Source organism: Lepisosteus oculatus, chromosome 8 (assembly GCF_040954835.1).
Source record: "Lepisosteus oculatus isolate fLepOcu1 chromosome 8, fLepOcu1.hap2, whole genome shotgun sequence".
Lineage (NCBI taxonomy): Eukaryota > Metazoa > Chordata > Actinopteri > Semionotiformes > Lepisosteidae > Lepisosteus > Lepisosteus oculatus.
This window is the reverse complement of record NC_090703.1, coordinates 49,046,112-49,067,013: the sequence shown is the minus strand read 5'-3', so window position 1 is coordinate 49,067,013 and position 20,902 is coordinate 49,046,112. Positions and strand designations below refer to the sequence as shown.

Below are 20,902 nucleotides of genomic sequence, written 5' to 3'. Positions count from 1 at the left end.
CACAGAGAGTCTCGGATCTAGCAGGGGATCCAATTGGATATAGAGATCATTTCACGTCCGCCCATGTGCAGATTCAAAGACTGAACGGGTCCAGCTTCATTGTTCACCCCAGTCCTGCTGCTGATGGCGATTCTTAATCGAGCAAGTCGTCCTTTCAGAAATGATTTTAACAAAAAATCGCCTCAGCTAGCAGAGGGCTTTTCATCTCAAAGGCCCCCAAAGGGGTGGGACAAAGCTGCCATTCTGCACCAGCAGCCCCAGTGCACAGCAGACCAGGTGGAGAAGCGACAAACTGGCTCAGCAGCTGAATTAACAGATAGCTTCAGGGAGATTCCTCAGTCAGGACAGCTGGGTTAATACCCCAACTCGTACAGGGCCATGAAACCTCTACTGCTCTAACAGTCAGGACCTCAGGTTGGCCTCTCATCAGAAGGATGTCCCTTCCTACAGCAGTGTCCACGGTCATACTGGAGCACTGGACTGCAGGTTCTGGTCCGAACTCACAAGCAACAGCGCAAAACCCGCTTACTGGGGCAACTGGGTTTGCCCACCATGATACAGACCAGATCCAGCGACGCCTGGCCTCCGAGGGCTGCAGAGACCAGGCTATAGGCAGCCCGAGCAGCACCAACCATGCCCCCGCGAGGTACAGAACCAGGTACAGCACCTTGACGTCACAGAGTCGGAAGCTGCGGTCTGTTTTAGCCAAGCACTGCCTCGCAGTCCTCCCCAGGGAGGATGTCCCAGCGTCCCGCTGGAGAACCGAGGGGGCTGGCCCAGGTGTGCGCACTGCACGTCAGGTAACTTTGAGCTCTCTGGGGCTGTGCGTCTAGACTGTGTCTTGTAAGGCAGGGGTTCACAAGCTGCGGCCGTTCCAGTCCGCTCCATCGCAGCGTTTTAGTGTAACCAACACGCGGGCCATACTGTCCCAGCCTTGGCAATAGATTTACAATCATCCAGCGTGATCAGGCGAAGGCCAAAACTGTCTTATCTGTTTTAAGTTGGGAGATGCCCGAGTGTCCCGAATCAACATTTCAAGAGTAGAAAAATGCAACAAAACACACAAAAACCTTTTTGTGCTGAAGTTAATTCTCCATTGTCGTCTACCTTTCTTCTCATTCCCCCCCAACCATTTAGTAAGCCCTGAAAATTTAGTGGCAGCAGTACTTCACAGTCTAGGTGCTAACAAACTTACTAACTACATACTGACGATTTTAACAAAAGGGTAGGTGTGTGGGTCTATTAGTATTTTAGCACTCTGTTACTTTTAGATGTATTAGTTTAGGTTTCATTCTTATTTTGTTCCTAGTTAACACTATTACTCACAATGTTTTTACACCTCTATATGAAAAAACACTTCGGTGAATCAGGTCTGATATATAAATAAATATGTTATGCACAATATCAGCAGAGATACAGAAATAAATGCAGTGTATACTTGGATGTTGTAAATAAAGGTTAAATATTTAGACATTATAATTAATAAACACACATTTCTTGCCTCTATCCGTTAAATAATGAAAAAAAAAGAAAAGCCGAGTAGCCAAAAGTCCAAATTTTTCACACTAAACTAGTCCACAGTGGGTGGAGCAGTGGCCCTGTGGCTAAGGATCTGCGCCTGTGACTGGAAGGTTGCCGGTTCAAATCCCGCGGCCGGCAGAGGAATCCTACTCCGTTGGGCCCCTGAGCAAGGCCCTTAACCCCAACTGCTCCGGGGGTGCTGTATAATGGCAGACCCTGCGCTCTGACCCCAAGCTTCTCCCTGTCTGTGTCTCCATGGAGAAAAGCTGGGGTATGCGGAAAGAGGAATTCCTAATGCAAGAAATTGTATAGGGCTAATAAAGAAACATTATACTAGACTCAAATTGAATCCAAAGGTTATTTTACAGTTTTTATAAAGCATCTCAGTAGTGGATTCCCAGAAACAATGGCTGAGCGTTATCTTTAATGTGTCTCTCTGTAGACTCTCAATGGCTGGTAATCCCAGTTAAACCAGTTAGGGCCAACCTGAATCCTTCAAGGGCAAAGGACAAGTATACAGGTTTCTGTTTCAGCCAAGCCGTTTATTACAAATTCTCAGAAGGATCCGCTGGCCACTGCCAGGTCTCCCAACAATTCCATAAAGAAGTTCCTAAAACATGCAGGGCTCCGGCTCACAGGAGCTGAAGCCGGCTCACTGTAACTCACGCAGAACAGGAGGAAGTCTTAACAAGACACCAATTCCTGGTGGCGAAGCCGATTTAATAACAGTAAAAAATACAAAAATCACACAGTTTATTTCCATCATCACAAAACCAGCCATTAAAGTTTTCCTATGACAAGCATTTCTAACAAAGGAAAACAAAGCAACTTTATGCCACACAGGGAGGCGCTGGAAGATTGTAAAGCTAGTGGAATCTCTTAATTCTGGGGAGGGTCACCATTAAAATGATTATTAACTAGTCATGTACACAGCAGAGGTGGACTCCAGTGAGTCAGAGATCTCCGAGACACGGCGTGAGACGCCTAGGCCCCCTCACTCTCCTCCTCCTCCTCACTCCCAGCTAGGCTGCTGTCTGTGGAATCTGCAACAGCCTCCTCCGACACTCCGGCCCCACTGCCTTCGGCCTCCTCCTTGGCTCCTCCAGGCTCGGGGTGCTCTGTGCCTGGCCCTTCCAGCTTGCTGGGGGGCTCCTCCGTGCTGCTTTTGGGGTCCTGAGGAGCCCCCTTCTCGGCTTGACCGGCACTGTCTTTGAGGGCCTCTCCCCCCGCCTTGCCCGAGTCCTTTTCCCCCAGGAAGGAAGCCCAGCCCTTCAGCCTCTCCTCGCGCTCCCTGTTCGTCTCCTCCACCTGCGCAGAGACACGGGCGCCGTGTACAGTCAGTTACAGACGGGGTACAGTCGCAACCCCGGAGTTCGACTCTCGCGGGGGTCCCGGCAAACCACAAATTAGGACACTGCAGCCCACACGAAAGAGCAACGCCGCCGCAGTAACGTCACAGGAAATGGCCGAGCTCCTAGTTCCGAATGCCCGACAAAATTAGAAAATCTTTTTCCGGCTTATGAGGGTGTGGACACATTCCTAAGAGGTGCTCAAATTTTGGTCCCAACAGCAAATTAGCCTGGCGACGGCTGGTTCAACTGCCACCCCCAGTGCACACGAGTGCCACGAAGGCACGCTCCCAGGAAGATGAGCCGCCGATCCTATTAAAGAAATAAACGGGGAAGACCTCACTACGGCTGTGGCCTTACCTGGTAGTCGGTGGTGCCATCCCAGTGCTGTACGGACAGCTTCCTCCCGCCAAACCAGCGCCCGTCCAGAGCCAGCTGGCACACGTCTGCCTCTTCCGGCTCCTTAAACGCCACGGATGCCACTCCGTCCGGGTGTCTCTGAGGGGCACAGCCAAGCGCGCTTTGTGACGTTCTGGCTTGAGTGCTGTCACATGCAAATCCAACAGTGCAGAGCACAAACCGCCAAGCCAGCACGGATTTTTGTTCTAATTTCAGCCTTGATTTTCTCAAAGTCTTAGGTAAAAGATTCCGGAGGTGCCCTCCATACATTCCTCCCACAGCTTCTGGAAGGCCCACTGTGGTTGATCTATCTTCGGAGAAGATTCAGTGTTTCACAGGGAGCTTTTACAGAACACACCCCAGAGTGCTGAGAGAGCCCTTGAATTAAAACTTACCACGATCCTCAATGGTAAAAAAAAAATCATGGTAAAAATGACAAGGCATTTGCACACAACCTACCCAAGTGCTGACAAAGAGATCTTTGTAAGACCTTGAGCTGTTGACGGTTGTTGTCTGTTTTACTATAAAATCATGACACTGTTTATGGAGAGCACAGTTACATTGCTAGTGAGAAAAAATAACAGGAGCCGTAACCCCCCGCTGTCAGAACTGCACTCACGTCGAAAATGATGACTTTCTTGACCTGACCGAACTTCTCGCACTCTGTCCTCAGGTCCTCGCGGATCTCATTCAGCACCAGGGGGTCCTCCTGTGTGTGTTCAGACAGAGGCCGCAAAAGAAAGGTCAGCAGTCTTGCTCCGTCTCCCTGAAACTACACAAACCCTGCTTCCCACTGAAACCATCCAAAAATCCACACTTCCAGAAAGGGTTCTACACTCACATCTTCACCTTTCACCCTCCACCAACGTGCAACCATGTTTAGAGCACATGGTTAGAGAGAATACAAACCACAGTACTACCTGGAAAAGGACTACTGGATTGAAGAATGGGCACTGACCGGAGTAAAGGAAAATACTAACTCATTCCCTGTAGAGACATTACTTACTTCTGTTTAATTATTCTGCACTCCCAATACAGGAAATACACTGAATGGTTTATGACAAAGCCAAGACAAAGGTTCACCCACCGGTCTCATTGACCTGCTTTTTCAGATTGCTTAAAAATCATACAAAAAAGGAGACGACTGTCAAAACTATTAAAACACCAGTAAATTCGTACTTTTTTTAAATAAACATTTCCGCATGCAACGAAGCATTCTCTGCCTGGCAGTCTTGCAGTTCACACATGACAAGACCTTTTCAGAAGAAGGCTCTGCACATCAATCATTCAATCATTTACTTATCTTCTGCAGCACACTTCTGCTTTAAAGAAGGATCTGCATCTGATTTTCCCCCTTCTTCTTATCCTCCAGTGTGGAATTAAACTCTATGTCTTCTTTAAATGAAACCAGTGTGAAAAAACCCACTTAATATTGACTGAACAAGGTCCAGCTTTGACTGTTTACTTATAGAACAAAGTTCTCTCCAGCACTGAAATATTAAATCAGTAAGATATCATTTATAACCCAACCATGGCAGGCACAGGGGGCAAGGTAAAGATGCCAAGCCAATCAGTTTCACAATGAATGTGCATTTGAAGCTTCAAAGCTTCAATACAACTCTGCTGCATTCAATAGCCTTTAAAGCTCCTGTCTTCTGCTCTCACATAACGATTTCACACTCAGGCTAGTTCTTTTATCTCCTTGAAGAACAAGTGGCCTTGTAATGTATGAAAACCTCAGATGGTAAACCAGATCAAACAGATCCCAAATGAAAACAGCCTTCAAGGACTCTTGCTGATTGAGATGAATATCGTGAAGTGAGCCTGCCCTTAGAGCCTTCTTAAAATAAATAATATTATTTAATATGGAAAACGTGGTGTAGAAACACCGTATCTCCTTCTTTCCTCTGTTTACGCTGATGATATGAAGGAGCAGTGAGGGTAGTGCTGGCAGGTTTGTGCACTTTATTCTGTAGCCCTGAATGTGTGGCTACACTTGGCAATTACAAAGGAATGAGACTGACGTCAAACGCATAGAGCACAGCAGCCTCACTGGCGAACTGCAAGTGTTCAAGTTATTGAGACTTGAGAAAACCAACAAAAATCAAGTTAAGTATTTAGTATTTATCATATCTAGGTAATGAGATGAATGATGGTGGCCTGGATTGTAATGAGGACTGTAGGCTGGATATTGTAGATTCTGTTTTAAGGGTGTTAGTAAAGTAGTATCTCAAACAGGAAAACTCTTGTGGAGCCAAAAACAAGGCATTTGTATTTCAGTGACAAAGAAAATTCCCGATTACCTGTTAAGTACCTGATTCCTGAAAGCCAGACTCATAGGAGTAAATCTGAGCAAATGCTGCCACACCTAAATTCCAGGCAGTCACAGCACTTACAGGGACAGCCAGTTCAGCAAGATGCTGTCTACACGGGTTACATAATATATTTATATAAAGGTGCTCACTAGTCATGTGACTGAGAGGGACACATCAGATGTTAAAATGAATTATCATGTTAAAGGCATAAGGCAAAACAAAAAGGAACTCTCACAATAAACTACATTCGCAAAACCCCTCAAGAGAACAGTTGCTAGGATTTTTAAGTTCATTACTGAAACTGGTACCGACACCATCTGAATAACTTATCGATGGACTCAGGAATCGACATTTCCATGGGCCAGGATCTTCATGTTCTTGCCAATGAGCCTGCTAGGCTGGATACTGTACAAAGGCACTCATTAAGCTGCACTTTGGGATGCACACAGCACCCATCAGGCAACGGCACACAGAGCTGCAGGCGGTCCCATTCATGACCGACCGTACAACCTGGAACAACTCAAGTGCAGGTTTTAAAGCATTTCTTCAACATTCTACAAATCACTCCCCTCTCTTTCCTTTTGAATAAACGAGGAAACAAACTAGAAACGTTTTCTCTTATGAGGGTTTTGTCGTGTGTGGTTTTGCACAGTCATATCCTTGCTGTTGACTTCCTTCGATCAGGAACGCCACTGTTCTGCAAACTATTCTGCGAAGCCCCACCTTCCCTCTAGGGGCACACCCAGCTCACCTCAAAATCGCTGGGGTGGAACATGTTCTGGATGATGAGCACCCGCTCATTTCTCTTGCGGACAGAGCCTGCTTTCTTCTCTGGCCGCCAGTCCAGCTGCCTGCAAGAGCCAATTCACAACACAACAAGCATTAAGTTACTGGCCTGTATGAAGTGTGTATGAGTAAAACTGCATCAATCTTTATTTCCCAATAACCTTTTGTGTAATCTTTTATCTAATGTAAATAAAAGCAATATCAGATCTGGAAATGGTCCAGCTTAGGCCCTTCACATAGGGTAGAGAGGTGCTGGAAAGATGACCAGAAGTAAATCCTATACTGACACATGCGAGTCTAGCTAAACCAGTACTGAGAGAGAATTTGTTTGCAGAATATCAGTTAAAGGGAAAGGCTTATGCACTGTAACGAAGTGGCAGGAAGCCAGATTTATAAAACCTCCACAAGCTCTAAAAACATTATTTCTTCTTCTCTGTCTTGAGATAAAAAGCTCATTTAATTTACTTGAGCGGTTTATATTGAGGGCTTTATACCCCTCCACTCAGTTAGAATATTTACTCCTCGATCAACTAGGTGACTTTCTTCAAACTGAACACGTGCACAGAACTTTTTTTTTCAGCTGGCCACATTACCAATGCAAACAGACAGAAAAGAAAACAACCGGCAGCGCTCGTGTTTTCTTTACACTGCTACAAGCGACAAGGAGCTACTGAGCAGGTTCTATATCCACTGTATATGCGTGTGCATGCACAGCTGGTACTGCAGCACGCTGCCGATGGGGGGCGTACTTCTGCTGTCGCTGCAGTTTCTTGCGGTAGTCTTTCGCCTTCTTCCTCTTCTTGCTGGCGTCGTACTCCCCCTTCAGCTCGAAGCGGGCGGCCTCCACGTGCAGCCTGTACCCCCGGATCTCGGAGTCGTCTATCAGCCTCTCTGCCAGGGCCACAGACTCCTTCTGCACAGAAGCACACGGACACCAAGCACTAGTCCTGCTGCGCTCACTGTCTCCACACAGGGCTTGCACGCTGTGAGCTAGCTGACAGGGCCTGAGCTTCTATCTGCCTCTCATGACTCAACTAGCGACGCCAACTAGCCCGGTTCAGATCCATTCCCAGCATGCAGGCTCCCTGACTGAAGAGATTTAAAATAGAAGACAGTGCTAATGGAACGGATGCTTGATATTCAATCATTTCAAAGGGCTTGGAGAAGAACATGAGGATGTTCCCAAGGACAGGTCAAGAGCAAAAAGGAGTGTGGGAAAGACCCTTGAAGAGCCTAGTTTTAAGGCAGGTGATACTGGAAGACTTATATGATCTTACTTCCCCATTTGCACAGTACAAGACATGACAGCTGAGCTGCCCAGACAGGTACTACATACCAGAAAACATGCAATTCTCAAAGAACTTGTGCAAAAAAAAAAATGGCGTTCACCTTTTTTTATCAACAAAATGTGATTGTAGTGTCCTCTGTCGGCTAAACACTGCATTACCACAATTATTTCAACTGCATCGAACAACCATTTGATCTAAGGTCTTCAATAAAAAAACATATTTCAGGTTGACTTAACATTTAAATGGGGACAATCACAAAATGACAGGAGCATACTGTTTATACATTTCGGCTCCAGTTACAGACCTTTAGATAACAGCAGAGTCCGTCCCCCTTCAGATTTCCCTTGTTGTCTTTATACAGCTTGATTTTATATTCTTCAGTCACTGGGTCCCGCATGATGATGCCACACTTGGACATGATGCCCACAAACTCTTCTGGGGTTATATCCAGAGGCAAACCTAACAAACAAGCACCCCTTAATTAGTATACCAAAAATACTAATAGAAAGGCACAAATAGAAAGAGCAGCAGTGTGGAGCAGTGGTGATGTCTCCGATGTCATAACCAGAAGGTTATGGGTTCGAATCCAGGCAGAGACACAGCTGTTGTACCGTTAAGCAAGGTTGCACATGGTAGGCGAGATCACTCTAGTAATATGCCCAGCTTTATCAAGAAGTACTAATTTAAGTCATTTACGATACTGGTGTCAGTCAAATAAATAAGAAATGATAAAACAATGAATGTTTCATTAAAACACACAAATATACAGACTAAATACATGGTGTTTATATATCCTTCAATCCTAAATCCTTATTCAAAACCAGGATTGCATATTTTTCTTATATACAGACGTGCACGGACCAGAAAAATCAGAGCTGTTACACAAGCAGTGCTTTCTTTCAAAATGCAAGCATAATCGAGCGAGGAATCAAAGACGTTCTGCACTTTTTCTTCCAACTGAATGGACTTCAGGTATTTAAATAGCTTAATGGAAAAAGAACGTGGCATTAATAGAGCAGGAGAGAGGCAGCCCGGAGTTGTGGCTCAATTACTGGGAGAGATCTGAAATCAGCTGGGGACATTACGGCGCCGCCTCCGGACTGCCTCTGGGGGGCCCTGCTGCCTGCAGGTCATTACAGACAAAAGCAGCGCTGCGAGCCAGGCAAGCAGAAAGGGGCTGCCTTGCTCTGTCTTCAACACAAATGACTGCAGAGCAAAAGACTGAACCGACTGTTGTTGTATTATGTTCTTCTTCCAGCTGGGCTAATAGACCGGTTTATCCCGCTTGAGCGTTTTTCAATCCCTCGGCCAAAGCAAAACAGCCAAAGAGCGCAAAGCAATTAAGTAATATCCTCACAGTGGAAGGCAGACAAAGGAAACGACAGGTACTGGTTTTGCTGGAAAGACAAACACAGACTACAGCACAGCTTCCTGTGACTGCAGCTCTAAAAACAATTAATCCGACAGAATTAATTCAGGCACAAGAATGTAACAGAAAACAGGGCAGTTTAAGAAGACATTGATGTGTCTGAGACGGATATACTGTAGGTGCTTTCCTGCTATTTTGGAAGATGTAGCTAAAATAAATCTCTGCAAATCAGTCTGGATAGCTGTGCGACAGCTAACCCAGAAACCCATTTCACAATCTATCACCACTGTCTGGAAACAGTTTGTTAGTATACCAATATTAAACAATTAATTAACCAACAGCTTGTTGCGATGAGAAACCACTTACCCGACACGTAAATATTGGTGTTCTTTTCTTGATCTATGTTAAACCAACCTGCAAAGAAATGATATATATAAAAATATGGTTTTAGTCCTGGAGGCATGGTGTCCGCTGCCTTTGATACCAACTCAGCTCTTACTGACCTAAATCAGTTTGTGAGGATTTAGCGGGACCAACAGAACAACAGCTACCGGCTCTTCAGGTGCTGCTCTTTTAAACAGACCTAGACTTGCTACAGACTCACATGGCCTCCCAGGACCAGGACTGCCCAACCCTGCTCTAACGGGGCGGCACACACGTGAAATCAGCGAGCCCGTCTCTTCACCTGGGTCTGCCTTGCGCTTCTCCTTCTGCTTGCCCTCCTTGGGCTGGGTGACCTCGGCGCCCTCCGCCTGTGGTTTCTGGGGAGCACTCTTCTGGGCCACAGGGTCTGCTGCGGGCGCCTCCGAGACCGACGGTTTGCCTGTCCCTTCTTCGTTAAAGCCGTAGTTGGCATGATACGCCGCCAGGAAGTCCTCGGTTATCTGGGCACGGCAGTTGGGGGGGGGGGGGGGGTCAGGGGAAGAAGACCAGAGTGAGCTGCACGCAAACATCACATGTGCAGCGGTTCGAGAGTGTTCAGACGGGGAGGAATCAGGTTTCTAGGTCAGAGTGTGTAGATCACTCCCCGAAACGCCGACGTTAACAAATGCCAGTTAATGTAACACAAGCTGCCCCCCATCACAACCCAATGTATCATCTAACAACAGGGCTAGAGTAGCATGTAAGAAATAAAGAACGCAACAGGCCTGAACAATATAATAATAATAGTAATAATTGCTTACACTTATATAGCGCTTTTCTGGACACTCCCCTCAAAGCGCTTTACAGGTAATGGGGATCCCCTCCACCACCACCAGTGTGCAGCCCCACCTGGATGATGTGACGGCAGCCATAGTGCACCAAAACACTCACCACACATCAGATATCAGTGGGGAGGAGAGCAGAGTAATGAAGCCAATTCATAGATGGGGATTATTAGGAGGCCATGATTGGTAAGGGCCAATGGGGAATTTGGCCAGGACGCCGGGGTTACACCCCTACTCTTTTCGAGAAACGCCCTGGGATTTTTTATGACCACAGAGAGTCAGGACCTCGGTTTTAGGTCTCATCCGAAGGACGGCGCCTGTTTACAGTATAGTGTCCCCGTCACTATCCTGGGGCATTAGGACCCACACAGACTGCAGGATGAGCGCCCCCTGCTGGCCCCACTCACACCTCTTCCAGCAGCAGCCTTAGTTTTTCACATATACGGAGTCTGCATCACGTGTTGTACACCATTTTCTTTGCTACAAGGTTGGAGGGCTGTGGGGTTCACAAGCAAGAGACCCGGCTGCCTGCTTCAGGCTGGCCACAGCACATTATGCACTGCTAACGCTGCAGGATTCACCCCTCCCAGCGCTCCTTAGTGCAGTGTGGCTCCGGGCCGCACCTTGGGAAACCACGCCTTCTTCTCCTGATCCCAGTCGTACACGGTCCCGTCCTCGGGGTCCACGAACGTGTACGGGTCGTCTCCGTTCCCGGCCTCGCGGCTCTGGCCGTACAGCTGCTGCAGCCGGAGCTGCTCCAGGAACTCCTCGTTCCCGCCGGACTCCCCGCTCATCTGCGACACAGAACCCGCACGCCGTGACCACAGCAGGCTAAGGCTATTCTCGCGTCGACAGGGGCGATGCGGCTGCTCGTTTTATATCCTGAGGTCGTGGCTGCGCTGTGCGCCAATTCAGGACAAAAGGAACTTAAAAGACATCGACGCCGATGTCTGTGGACACGAGGGGGATTGTAGACAGAAATTCCGAAGACCCACAAACGCATTTGCAACTCGTCCTTTTTTGGTGAACACTGCACATTACAAACCAAAACGCTGTGGATCACAACCGATATGTACTTCTGCATGCACCGTGTGACAGTAAGACTGCATGTTGTTAACAATGAATACTGGAACTGTGATCATTAAAAGAGGAGGTTATTGCTATCTGTGTAAAACGCAACCGATATCTAATTAATCGTATAAAAAATAGAATTTGGATATCTGAAATGCGTTTCAACATATCGATATTTTTATTGCTGCGGGGGAAAAAATAAATATAGTAACAACATTAGGCTAATCCACTTTCTGATCGAGCACTCCGTTGAGTATCTCACATCCGAACTCACAAACTGAAAACTATTTAAAATGCGTCGTATGGTTCTTTGATCCCTAAAGGCATTCATAAAGCCTTTTCACATTAAGAAATCGTTGCTGGTAAAACAACAAAAATGTGAATTGTACTTATTTACCTTGAGTACCGCTCACTTAGCCAACATCTACTCCAGACGGCACGCTCCTCCCGAAAGCACTTCCGGGGTAAGAGAAGCGCTTCCGGGAAAACACCATCGATATTTAAAATTTAGTAACGCGAAGTTTTAGTCAGGAAAGCTAACAAAATATATTTAGTACAAGCTAGCCTTAACAATGTGTGTGCAGTTTGCCTATTTTCTCAATATGCCGTAGTGCAGTTCAGAAACGTTGTAGAAAGTGCATTGAGTAGCACGGGGGTCAGTAGTTCAGATCCTCATGGGACGTTGGTATTTAGCATCTCGTGAAATTAATGTCTACAGTGAGAGCCGTCTAAAAAGACTGTATGTCTTTGTTCATGTTAGAGTTGAGGATGTTTTTCAATAGATTCTGTAACAAAAAGCTTTGCCTTTTAGCCAAAGCATTAAAAACGTATTTTATTAAGGTCGAAGATGAGGCATATCTCATTGGTTGGCTTCGTCGATCTATATACAATGTACGTGTTAAGTGAGATTCACTAGATCTTGTACATTGGGACAGCTTTTACTTGATTTTGTACTTTTGCAGTCGTTTAAATTAATCGGAGGTGAAGAATAATTTATAATTACATTTATATCAAATTCAGTTTGTATCTGTTTACAGTCGACCTTACAGGAAGGAAAGCAAAGCTTAAGAAAGCTGTTTCCGAGTAAGACGCAGTTATGCAGGTGTAGAAGACAGAACTGTTAATGTCATGTCGTAGTGAACAGTGCTTTAAAACTAACAAAAAAATCGTCCAACGTGCTCACTGTGACGCGTTCTTATTCAGGTATATTTTTAATATTCTAAATAAACGTCATCAGTTCATTTTTTTTAAATATTAGTCTCCCTCACTTGTAGAACCGCTGAATGCTAACGATCTCCGTCCGTGTATGAAAAAAACTGCTGTCATGCTTCCAAAGTAAGATACGTTTACATAAAATTGTTCAAATTCATGTTAGTCCGAGTATTAATATTTTTATTAAAGACGTATTTTTCGGATAACAATTCATTGTTGATGTGAGATATTGTTCTTTTTCATCGCTGCACGGTATGTTCTATAAGGCTTAAAACAGCAGAAGAGGAAAGTAATGCCTTCGCATTTCAAAAGCTGTCCTTTTAATTTCCTTGAAGCACAGAGGAGGTATTTCAGCTGCGAGTTGCACCATTATTCCGCCAGGGGGCGCTGCAGTGTCTAATAAGCGGTTCCTGCCGCAAAACACTTCATCAAAGACCGGCCTGCGTAACAGAGTCCGGAGACATACATTCTGGGTTTTATGTGCAAAAGATCAATTCCGTTGCGGTGCAGCTTTTCTCAGAGAGGGTGATCTAGATTTTTTTTGCACTGTGATCGGTTTGGCTCTGATGAGTTGTTTATTCAGCATATAATACACATATAAGCCGTTGGTAGTTGGGGGGTATTTGTTTTGCAAGTGAAAAAACATCACACGAGGAATGCATGCTCCAAGACAAGAGACTGTTGAGGCACATTAGTGAGGCAGGCAGGAGGAAAGGCATTTTTTTAACTTTCATTTGACTAAAGCTATACCTCAAATAATGGTGATAACAGTAATGTATTATTAATTCTGCCCTTCGACAATGAAGAAATATCAATTGTACATTAAGAAATAAATTAGAGATGCCATTTGGTCCGTTATTTGTATTGTTATTTTCTCTTTGCAGTATTAATATTTGTGCTTTTTTATGCTTGTTTTGAAACATTATTCAAAAGGCTTGTGCTGTGTATATTTGTATGTGTAGTACTTAAAGTTCAGATCACCCTATTTGTTATGGTTACAAAAGGAGGATTATGAAAATAGAGCAATACAGAAATAGAGCCCGCCCTTTAATCAGTCATTAAAATAAATAATCATAACCCAAAAAATGTAAAGATTTTGCCAAGAATATACCAGAGCAGTTGGTATAATTAGAGGCACCTTTGTTCTCAGGCACAGCTATGATGACAAGTGTAATAATTCAGGCACACTGGGTTAAATAAATTTATTAATAATGACAATACACTCTAAACATACAACATGCTAGTCACTCTATTTACAAACATATCAGAGGCCTACATCCTGACCAATCGGAAAACCCTAAATCCTATATATCACCTAACAGGCCAAAAAAAGAGGTAAACTACCATCTACTCCAAACAAAATGCTAGAAAAGGAATGGAATCCTATCTCCCTGTTCTAAAAATGCATCCAGTAATCAGGAGAGACAGTTTTTAACCTAGGGGTTCTCCATACTGGAAATCAGAGTTTCCTAAAAACAACAGAATGGCAAGAGCTCTTAACAAAGTTCAAATACAAGAACCTCCCACCTGGCAATGTCTCTTCTCCTCTCTGTGTCTGGCCAGACATCCCAACCCTGAAAAACTATGGGGGGGTTGCCCCCCCGTGAATATTTGCAGACCAGGGGAGCTCCCCTTGAAACAAAACTCACAGCTATATAATTAAATAATTCACTGATAGGGACTATAATATATATGCAATACACTATAGATACTATAACTCTCCAGCCCAGTTGAAGAATTTCACTTTCTTTGCCAACTTTCGTTGTGCAGGGACGCGGCTCGTTTACCAGTTTTTGAGCTGATTCTCAGATGGCTCAAACATTATATAATCAGATGATTCGCTGATGATTTTTCAGATCAGGGGTGTCGCCAACAGAAACATTTGGGAGCGGGGGGGCGATTTCCAGGAGATTATGGATTATGGATTTCAGGGACACTCCCGGAACTTCCGGGAGACTTGGGACGCCTGTCTTTCCCACCTCCTTTTCTCTCTCTCATCTCTCTCTGTCTGCCTTTTTTATCCTCTTTTCCTCAACCGTTGAATACCCTTAATCGTTTAATAAGACCTCCATTAACCAGGGTAAACCACGGGATTCCTCTGATCAATGTGTCTCGGACCCCCTTCCACTCAGCAAACGCTGCATTTCCTTTTTTGCTACGAAGCTCCGGAGAACTGCAAATGTTGACCCGATAGCTCGATGTCTGACTATTGTCCCTAGACTCTTGAGACTCCTCGATGGCCACTTCCAGGACCCGAAGCAGTATTGTGCGAACACGTATTCTGAAACTGCACGAAAACAGTAAAGCATTTCGAGAAACTGCATGAACAATACTGCTGTGACTTTTACGCAAGGTCAGCTCCTAATCACACTGCTTCCTGTGCGTTTCTGGGTGTGTGACTGGGGAGTTCTGGTGTCCAATGCATCTCGACATATAAACCTAAACGAGGCTAACTGAGCCTCGGCTAGTACCCACGCTGCCTTGCTCCACTTCATTTCCCGGCTGGCAGCTAATCTCACTGTGGGGCAGAGAGCCCCTGGTGGCCGTGGTGGTGCTGTGCCCCAGGCTGCAGCGCTGCGGGCTGAGAGGGCGCTGGCAGAGGCAGCACAGCTGTCGGTTGAAGCGCTCCCGGAAGGAGTGGCTGAGCCAGTAGAGGGCGAAGGGGTTGACACAGGAGGAGCTGAAGGCCAGAGCGCGCGACAGGAAGGTGGCCAGCAGGTGGCCAGCGGACGTGTCCACTTTGGCGTGGTAGGTGAAGGAGCGGTACAGGTACAGGATGTGATTGGGGAGCCAGCAGAGGGCAAACAGCAGCACAAACACCAGAACCGTCTTGGCCAAGCGCCTCCGAGACTCGATCTGTAACACCACACGTCCGTCACCCACGGAGCTGACACAAAAGACATTCTCTACTTTCCTTCCTCCTTCCTGCCTCAACAACCAGAATTCATCAATATTCCCAAGGAAGACAGCTCTGGGTGTTGGGGAGATAAAAGATGTTTGAAGGAGGCACTCGTGTTTCTGTTTTACAGGCATTTGAGTACGTCTGGGTGTGCAGCCCTGGCCTTTTGTTTTGGGACCTTGAACTTCACTTGAGCCTAAATGAACCTCTTGGCCCTGCTGCCACAGCTACAGGTTTAGTCGTGAAACAGACTTGCAGTGGAGAGGAATGGAAAAGTCCAGTGTGCCTCGATCTGCAACATTTCAGATGGGACCTGCCCTGCTCCCGAGTTTTGACTCCGAAGCCGAGATCAAGGAAACCCCAGACGTCATAAGCTTTCACCAACCTGAAACTATTTCCTCATACTGATTGGTTCTCATCCCTTTACCTGTTCACTCTTAACTACCAAATATCGACTAATTGTGACTACTTTTTACATCATTTGAAGACTATGGATATTTCAGGATTGCAGGAAAACTTACTCGCTTGCTGGGTTTCCTGTTCTAAGTACTGTATGTCAAGACTGTAGCCGGCTCTTGTGCAATGGGACACTGTTCTCGCTCCCATCCAGTGGCTGATCTACTTGTTTCAACAGCCACTTCAGGGGACCTAGTCTTCTCTCATCTATGGTTTAGCGAACTAGCCAAAAACTGGATGGTTGCAATGTCCGGAGAGCAGTTTGTGATGAAACTTTCTCATCCTCTAGGAATTTTTCGCACCAGCTAATCAAATCTAAACTTGCACATAAGGTGTAAGCAACACCATAGACTGCTCCCAGCCCTCTCCTTTTCACAGGTGCACAGGGTGTCACCAGTACCTGTGCCTTCATGTGTCTGAGGAGTGCCCAGTGATGCAGTGCTTCTGGGCGATTGATGTGCTTTCTGGTGTGACTGTGCCAATGACCTCTCGACTTCTCCTGCTCAGTGATGGTTTCCAAATGAACTACCAATCTTGCCTGACATCTTTTGCTGGCAGATCTACTTACAGCCAGAAAACTAACACACCCTGAAACTGCACTTGGCTTATGTTTTTTCCTTCCTTGTGTATTGCCATCTGTGGTTGGTGGGTTTTTTTGTGTGCATCTGTTACGAGTTGATCTATTCTTGTGTTTTCAGAATTTTGTAAAAACCTAAGAGCAGGTTACTTTACTAGGACCAAAATCACAAGTCCTTCAGCTTATAGGGCGGTGTGGTGGCGCTGTGGTGGCGCTGTGGCTCAGGGTACAGGATCTGCGCCTGTGGCTGGAAGGTTCGCCGGTTTGTATCCCGCAGCCGGCAGAGGAATCCTACTCCATTGGGCCCCTGAGCAAGGCCCTCGACCCCAACTGCTCCAGGGGTGCTGTACAATGTCTGACCCTGCGCTCTGACCCCCAGCTTCTCTCCCTGTCTGTGTGTCTCATGGAGAGCAAGTTGGGGTATGTGAAAAGACAAGAAATTGTATATGGCCAATAACGTGATCTTATCTTATCAAGGTAACCCACAGTGCTGTGTTTTGTTTTAAGTTTGAAGTGCTCAGTTACTCGTAGCCTCCCTCAGAAATCACTGCAAGGGTCTGCAGCAGTGGTGCAGGAAAGTGGTGTAGTGGTGAGCATTGGAGCCCTGGGGTCAGTTCCTGGGGTGCTGTCTGCATGGAGTTCGTATGTCCTCTCCATGTTTGCACGTGTTTCCTGTGGGTGCTCCTGTTTCCTCCCACAGTCCAAAGACACGCTGGTGCATGAATTGGCTTCTGGGAAAATTGGCCCTGGTGTGAGTGTCTGGGTGTGTGTGTGTGCCCTGTGATGGACTGGCGTCCCGTCCAGGGTGTACCCTGCCTTGTACCTGTTGCTTGCTGGGATGGGCTCCAGCTCCCCTGCAAACCTGAATTGGGTGAGGCTGTTGGAAAATGGATGGATGGATGGATGGATGGATGGATGGATGCTGCCGAATTTGACCCCTTCCTGACCCTCTGTGAGCTGTCTGTCGCCGCCGTCGTCTCGCGTACCTTTTTGCGGATGTGCTCGTGCTCCTCGCCCGGCATGTTGCCCGCGCTCCGCAGCAGCGTCCTGGCGATCAGGCAGTAATAGACAGAGGTGACACACAGCGGGATCAGGTAGAAAACCAGGAAGCAGAGCAGCGAGTGAGCCTCCTGCAGAGGCCTCTCCGACAGGGGGTACGGCGCGCAGGTCTCGAAGGTCTCGTTGCTTCCCGGCACGGAGAAGGAGTACAGATCGGAGAAAACGGCCTCGGGCACGGCGAGCAGCATGGAGACCCCCCAGATACAGGCGGCCTTGGCACACGTTCTCGTCACGGCGTTGGAGCACTGCAGGTCCATGGGCCTGACAATCGCCCGGTATCTGTGACACACGGGGAGAAGGCAGCGACGGAGAACACAGAGCAGAGTGGCAGAGTGTGATTTCACAAGGGAAAAAGAAACTTCAATCGTTCAATATTCCTGTCAGTATATGAGGATATACAGTACCATCCATTCCGGATCAAATATATTCTGAAGTCCAGTTTCCCCAGACGAGCGTCCTCCTGGAAAATCTCACCCCGACGTTTCTGCACAGACCTCTCTGGCTCACTCTGAGCCGTCCCGAAGGTCTGGGATTCAGAGCGTCACCGAGGTGTATGTGTGCAATGGACAGTTCTACTGATTCGGTACAGCAGAGGCCAGTGGAGGGGAAAGGAGAGACGAACCTCTGAGTCTGAGGGCATTGCCCTTGAGCAGTGAGGACTTTCCAGGGAAATGACTGCCATCAGATCTGCAGATATGCAGGTAAAGTAAAAAATGCGTTTAAGGTGCTGCACAGTAAATATGACGAAGGGGTCCAGTACTTCTGACGAGGATGAACTGGGCGGGTCTGGTGACTTGAGCATATTGCTAATACAACCACGGTCAGGTATTTGATCCCTCCAATGTCAGGGTACAGAACCCGGCTTCTTTTATTGCTACTGGGAAACGTGGCTATGGTGCCCCTCTCTCTTATACTTTAGGTTAAAGGAATACACGCGTTTCTCTCCATTGCGTTTCTCTGGTGATACTACGAGAAATATGACACTTCTGATATGATCGTTTATAGCCGTAGAGCCGTGTCGGGCTGAAAGGTTATTAAGTGGATGGATGACAGTTTGATCTAACCGACGGGGGTGACGGCTGAGATGAGCGCCAGTTACTGCCTGTCTGCTGGTGTCTGTTATTTCTGTGATTATCGCGGAAGCGGAGAGATGGAAAGGGGCGCCGCTCTGCCTCATTTCGGTGAAGAGGTCGAGCAGAGCGAGGAAGTGTGAAGATGTTTTCTCCGCGAACAAGGGTAGAAAAGTTGAGTAAAGACAGTGCTGTGAATGCAATGAACTACACTGAGGGGTTCGGACCATTTTTTCTTGTTTGTGTTTTTGTCAGGGCGTTTAAAAGTGTGTAGAATTCTAAGCTAAAACACAACTGGGAATTTTTAGTCTTTACCTTTTTATCTGAGGGATTCAACACATTTTTACTCCTCTTCTTTACACGAAATCCATCAGATGATAATAATAATAATAATAATAATAATAATAATAACATTCACGGATGTGAATGTGTTGTAGAATATCTTTTTTAAATGGAAAAAGGAAAAAAAAATGGCAATGGGCTTCGCACAGATACTTTTAGTTAATTGTCAACGGTCTATATTTGACGTATAAGGCGAGCGAAGTCCTTACCTGTCTGCGCTGAGGACGGTCAGTGTAAATACGGACACGCCGACCGATGTTAGCTGGACGAAAGAGATGACCTTGCAGCCGGCCTCGCCGAACAGCCAGGTATCGGCGACATAGCGCGTGGCGTCCACGGGCACACAGGTCACGAGCAGCAGCAGGTCTCCCACGGCCAGACTGGCGATGAAGATGTTGGGCACCGTCTGCATGGTCCGGACTGTGAAAAACACTTTGATCAGAATGGCGTTTCCCACGACGCCGATCGCGATAATCGCGCCGTGCACAGCCAGCACGGGGATTAACACCGCCGGACCCAGATGTGCCTCATCCGCGGAGTCTCTGTCCGGGGTGCGGACAGTGGGCGCTGTGCTGCCGGCCATCAGCGAAGTCAAGTTGAAATAATCCATGAGGGTGATTGAACATAATTTAGGACAACGAATTCATGAAACGCATCTTAAAAGAGGCTGTAGCTGACGCGCCGTGCCTTGTTTGACCTGGTGCGAGGAGCACAGTACATCTCTCCGAGCAGAAACTGCGGCGCCGGAATTCGGAGTGCGAGATGCAGAGCAATTAACAACACCTCCAGTCCTGTGTTTCATGTGGCGAACAGAGTGTAAAACAGAGCTGGGCTAACAGCTGATTGGCGCTGGTGCACCAGCAAATCTGAAGTCAGGCTTGGATTTTGCCGGTATCCCAGGAATCTCAGTATGTGCTCCACAGAACCACACACTTCAGGAGCCGAAAAGCCGAGCGCTAATTGTGCACTCAACTACCCACCGAGTTTATTAATTTCTGATCATGGACTGGGTCATCTTGTGCTGTTTTTATGTAGATAGTACATCCCTTTCCCATACTGTATACGCTAACTCGGATGTTGAGTATTTCTGACAAGATTAAAACAGACGGGAAATAAAGATTGTAAATGAATGAGATGATCTGAAATGACCTAAATTAAGGACACCTGGGGAACCTTGTGTATGAATCGTTCATTTTAAAGGAGATGGGGAAGGGGTCTATAGAGGAAGCGCTTGCAATCTGCATGTGCTGTACCTGTCCCGATCGTGGTGCTTTGCTCATCAACCGATTACCAGCTGCCGCTAGACGGGATGTTGTTCTGTTGCGGGAAAGCGCTTCATAGTGCATAAATCCGACTGGCTGTACTGTGTCATTTTTTAAAATTGTCATTGTCTTAATTGATGGAGTGCTTCCCTCGGTTCCTGTTGTAATCTTTCGATTTACAGTCTGCATATTGTCCAGTCTTCATTGGGAGCTATTAAGTGTACAAGATGCGTGGGGCTGTCGAGTGACAGCAATTAATCCTCCGTGCCGGCCCGGAGGAACCGACGGGACGGAAAATCAATCTTAATGACTAACGCAAGGCCTGAAAGTGAAGTCCCTCTCATTCTAAATATGTCTAATTAGATTTTATAATCGCATTCGTACTCGCAGGGAAGGGGCGAACATGCCAAGGAACGCCCGAGAAGTACCGCAAGCGGACTTCACGATTAGCCCCATCTTCTGACAGGTTTTTAAAAGAATTGATCTGGCAAAATAGAATCAGAGCGGCAGGGTCCAGAGGAGATGTTGCAGGAGCAGGTAGAACAAAATGAAGGATTTACAGCGCATTGATCTGTAAGCGCGTTCTCTGCCAACAGGAAACGATTTACGCTCAGGGGCACCGAAACGCCTTGAATCGATAAGCTGAGGCCAGGAGAGATATATCTCAGGTGATGAAATATCAGGCACTCCCAGGACAGCATGTACTGTAGGTGGGGAG

General features: G+C 46.7%; 2 protein-coding genes across 3 annotated transcripts; both read right to left on the bottom strand.

Annotated features, from left to right (window-relative positions):
* Positions 1–2,220: 2,220 nt before the first annotated feature.
* Positions 2,221–11,791, bottom strand: htatsf1 (HIV-1 Tat specific factor 1). 2 transcript variants are annotated; one of them, XM_069193711.1, is made up of 10 exons: positions 11,705–11,791; positions 10,860–11,030; positions 9,714–9,912; positions 9,395–9,442; positions 7,964–8,118; positions 7,120–7,283; positions 6,336–6,435; positions 3,889–3,978; positions 3,231–3,368; positions 2,221–2,829 (listed from the first exon to the last, which is right to left on the bottom strand). In XM_069193711.1, exons 2-10 carry the CDS (start codon positions 11,028–11,030, stop codon positions 2,506–2,508), a joined length of 1,389 nt encoding a protein of 462 aa, XP_069049812.1. In that variant the 5' UTR covers positions 11,705–11,791; the 3' UTR covers positions 2,221–2,505. The 2 variants fall into 2 exon arrangements, with proteins under 2 accessions (XP_069049812.1, XP_069049813.1); XM_069193712.1 differs by lacking the exon at positions 9,395–9,442.
* A 1,946-nt stretch (positions 11,792–13,737) lies between these two features.
* Positions 13,738–19,792, bottom strand: LOC102697364 (phe13-bombesin receptor). Its single transcript, XM_006632991.3, has 3 exons — positions 19,132–19,792; positions 17,438–17,789; positions 13,738–15,375 (listed from the first exon to the last, which is right to left on the bottom strand). Exons 1-3 carry the CDS (start codon positions 19,530–19,532, stop codon positions 14,959–14,961), a joined length of 1,170 nt encoding a protein of 389 aa, XP_006633054.2. The 5' UTR covers positions 19,533–19,792; the 3' UTR covers positions 13,738–14,958.
* Positions 19,793–20,902: the final 1,110 nt, after the last annotated feature.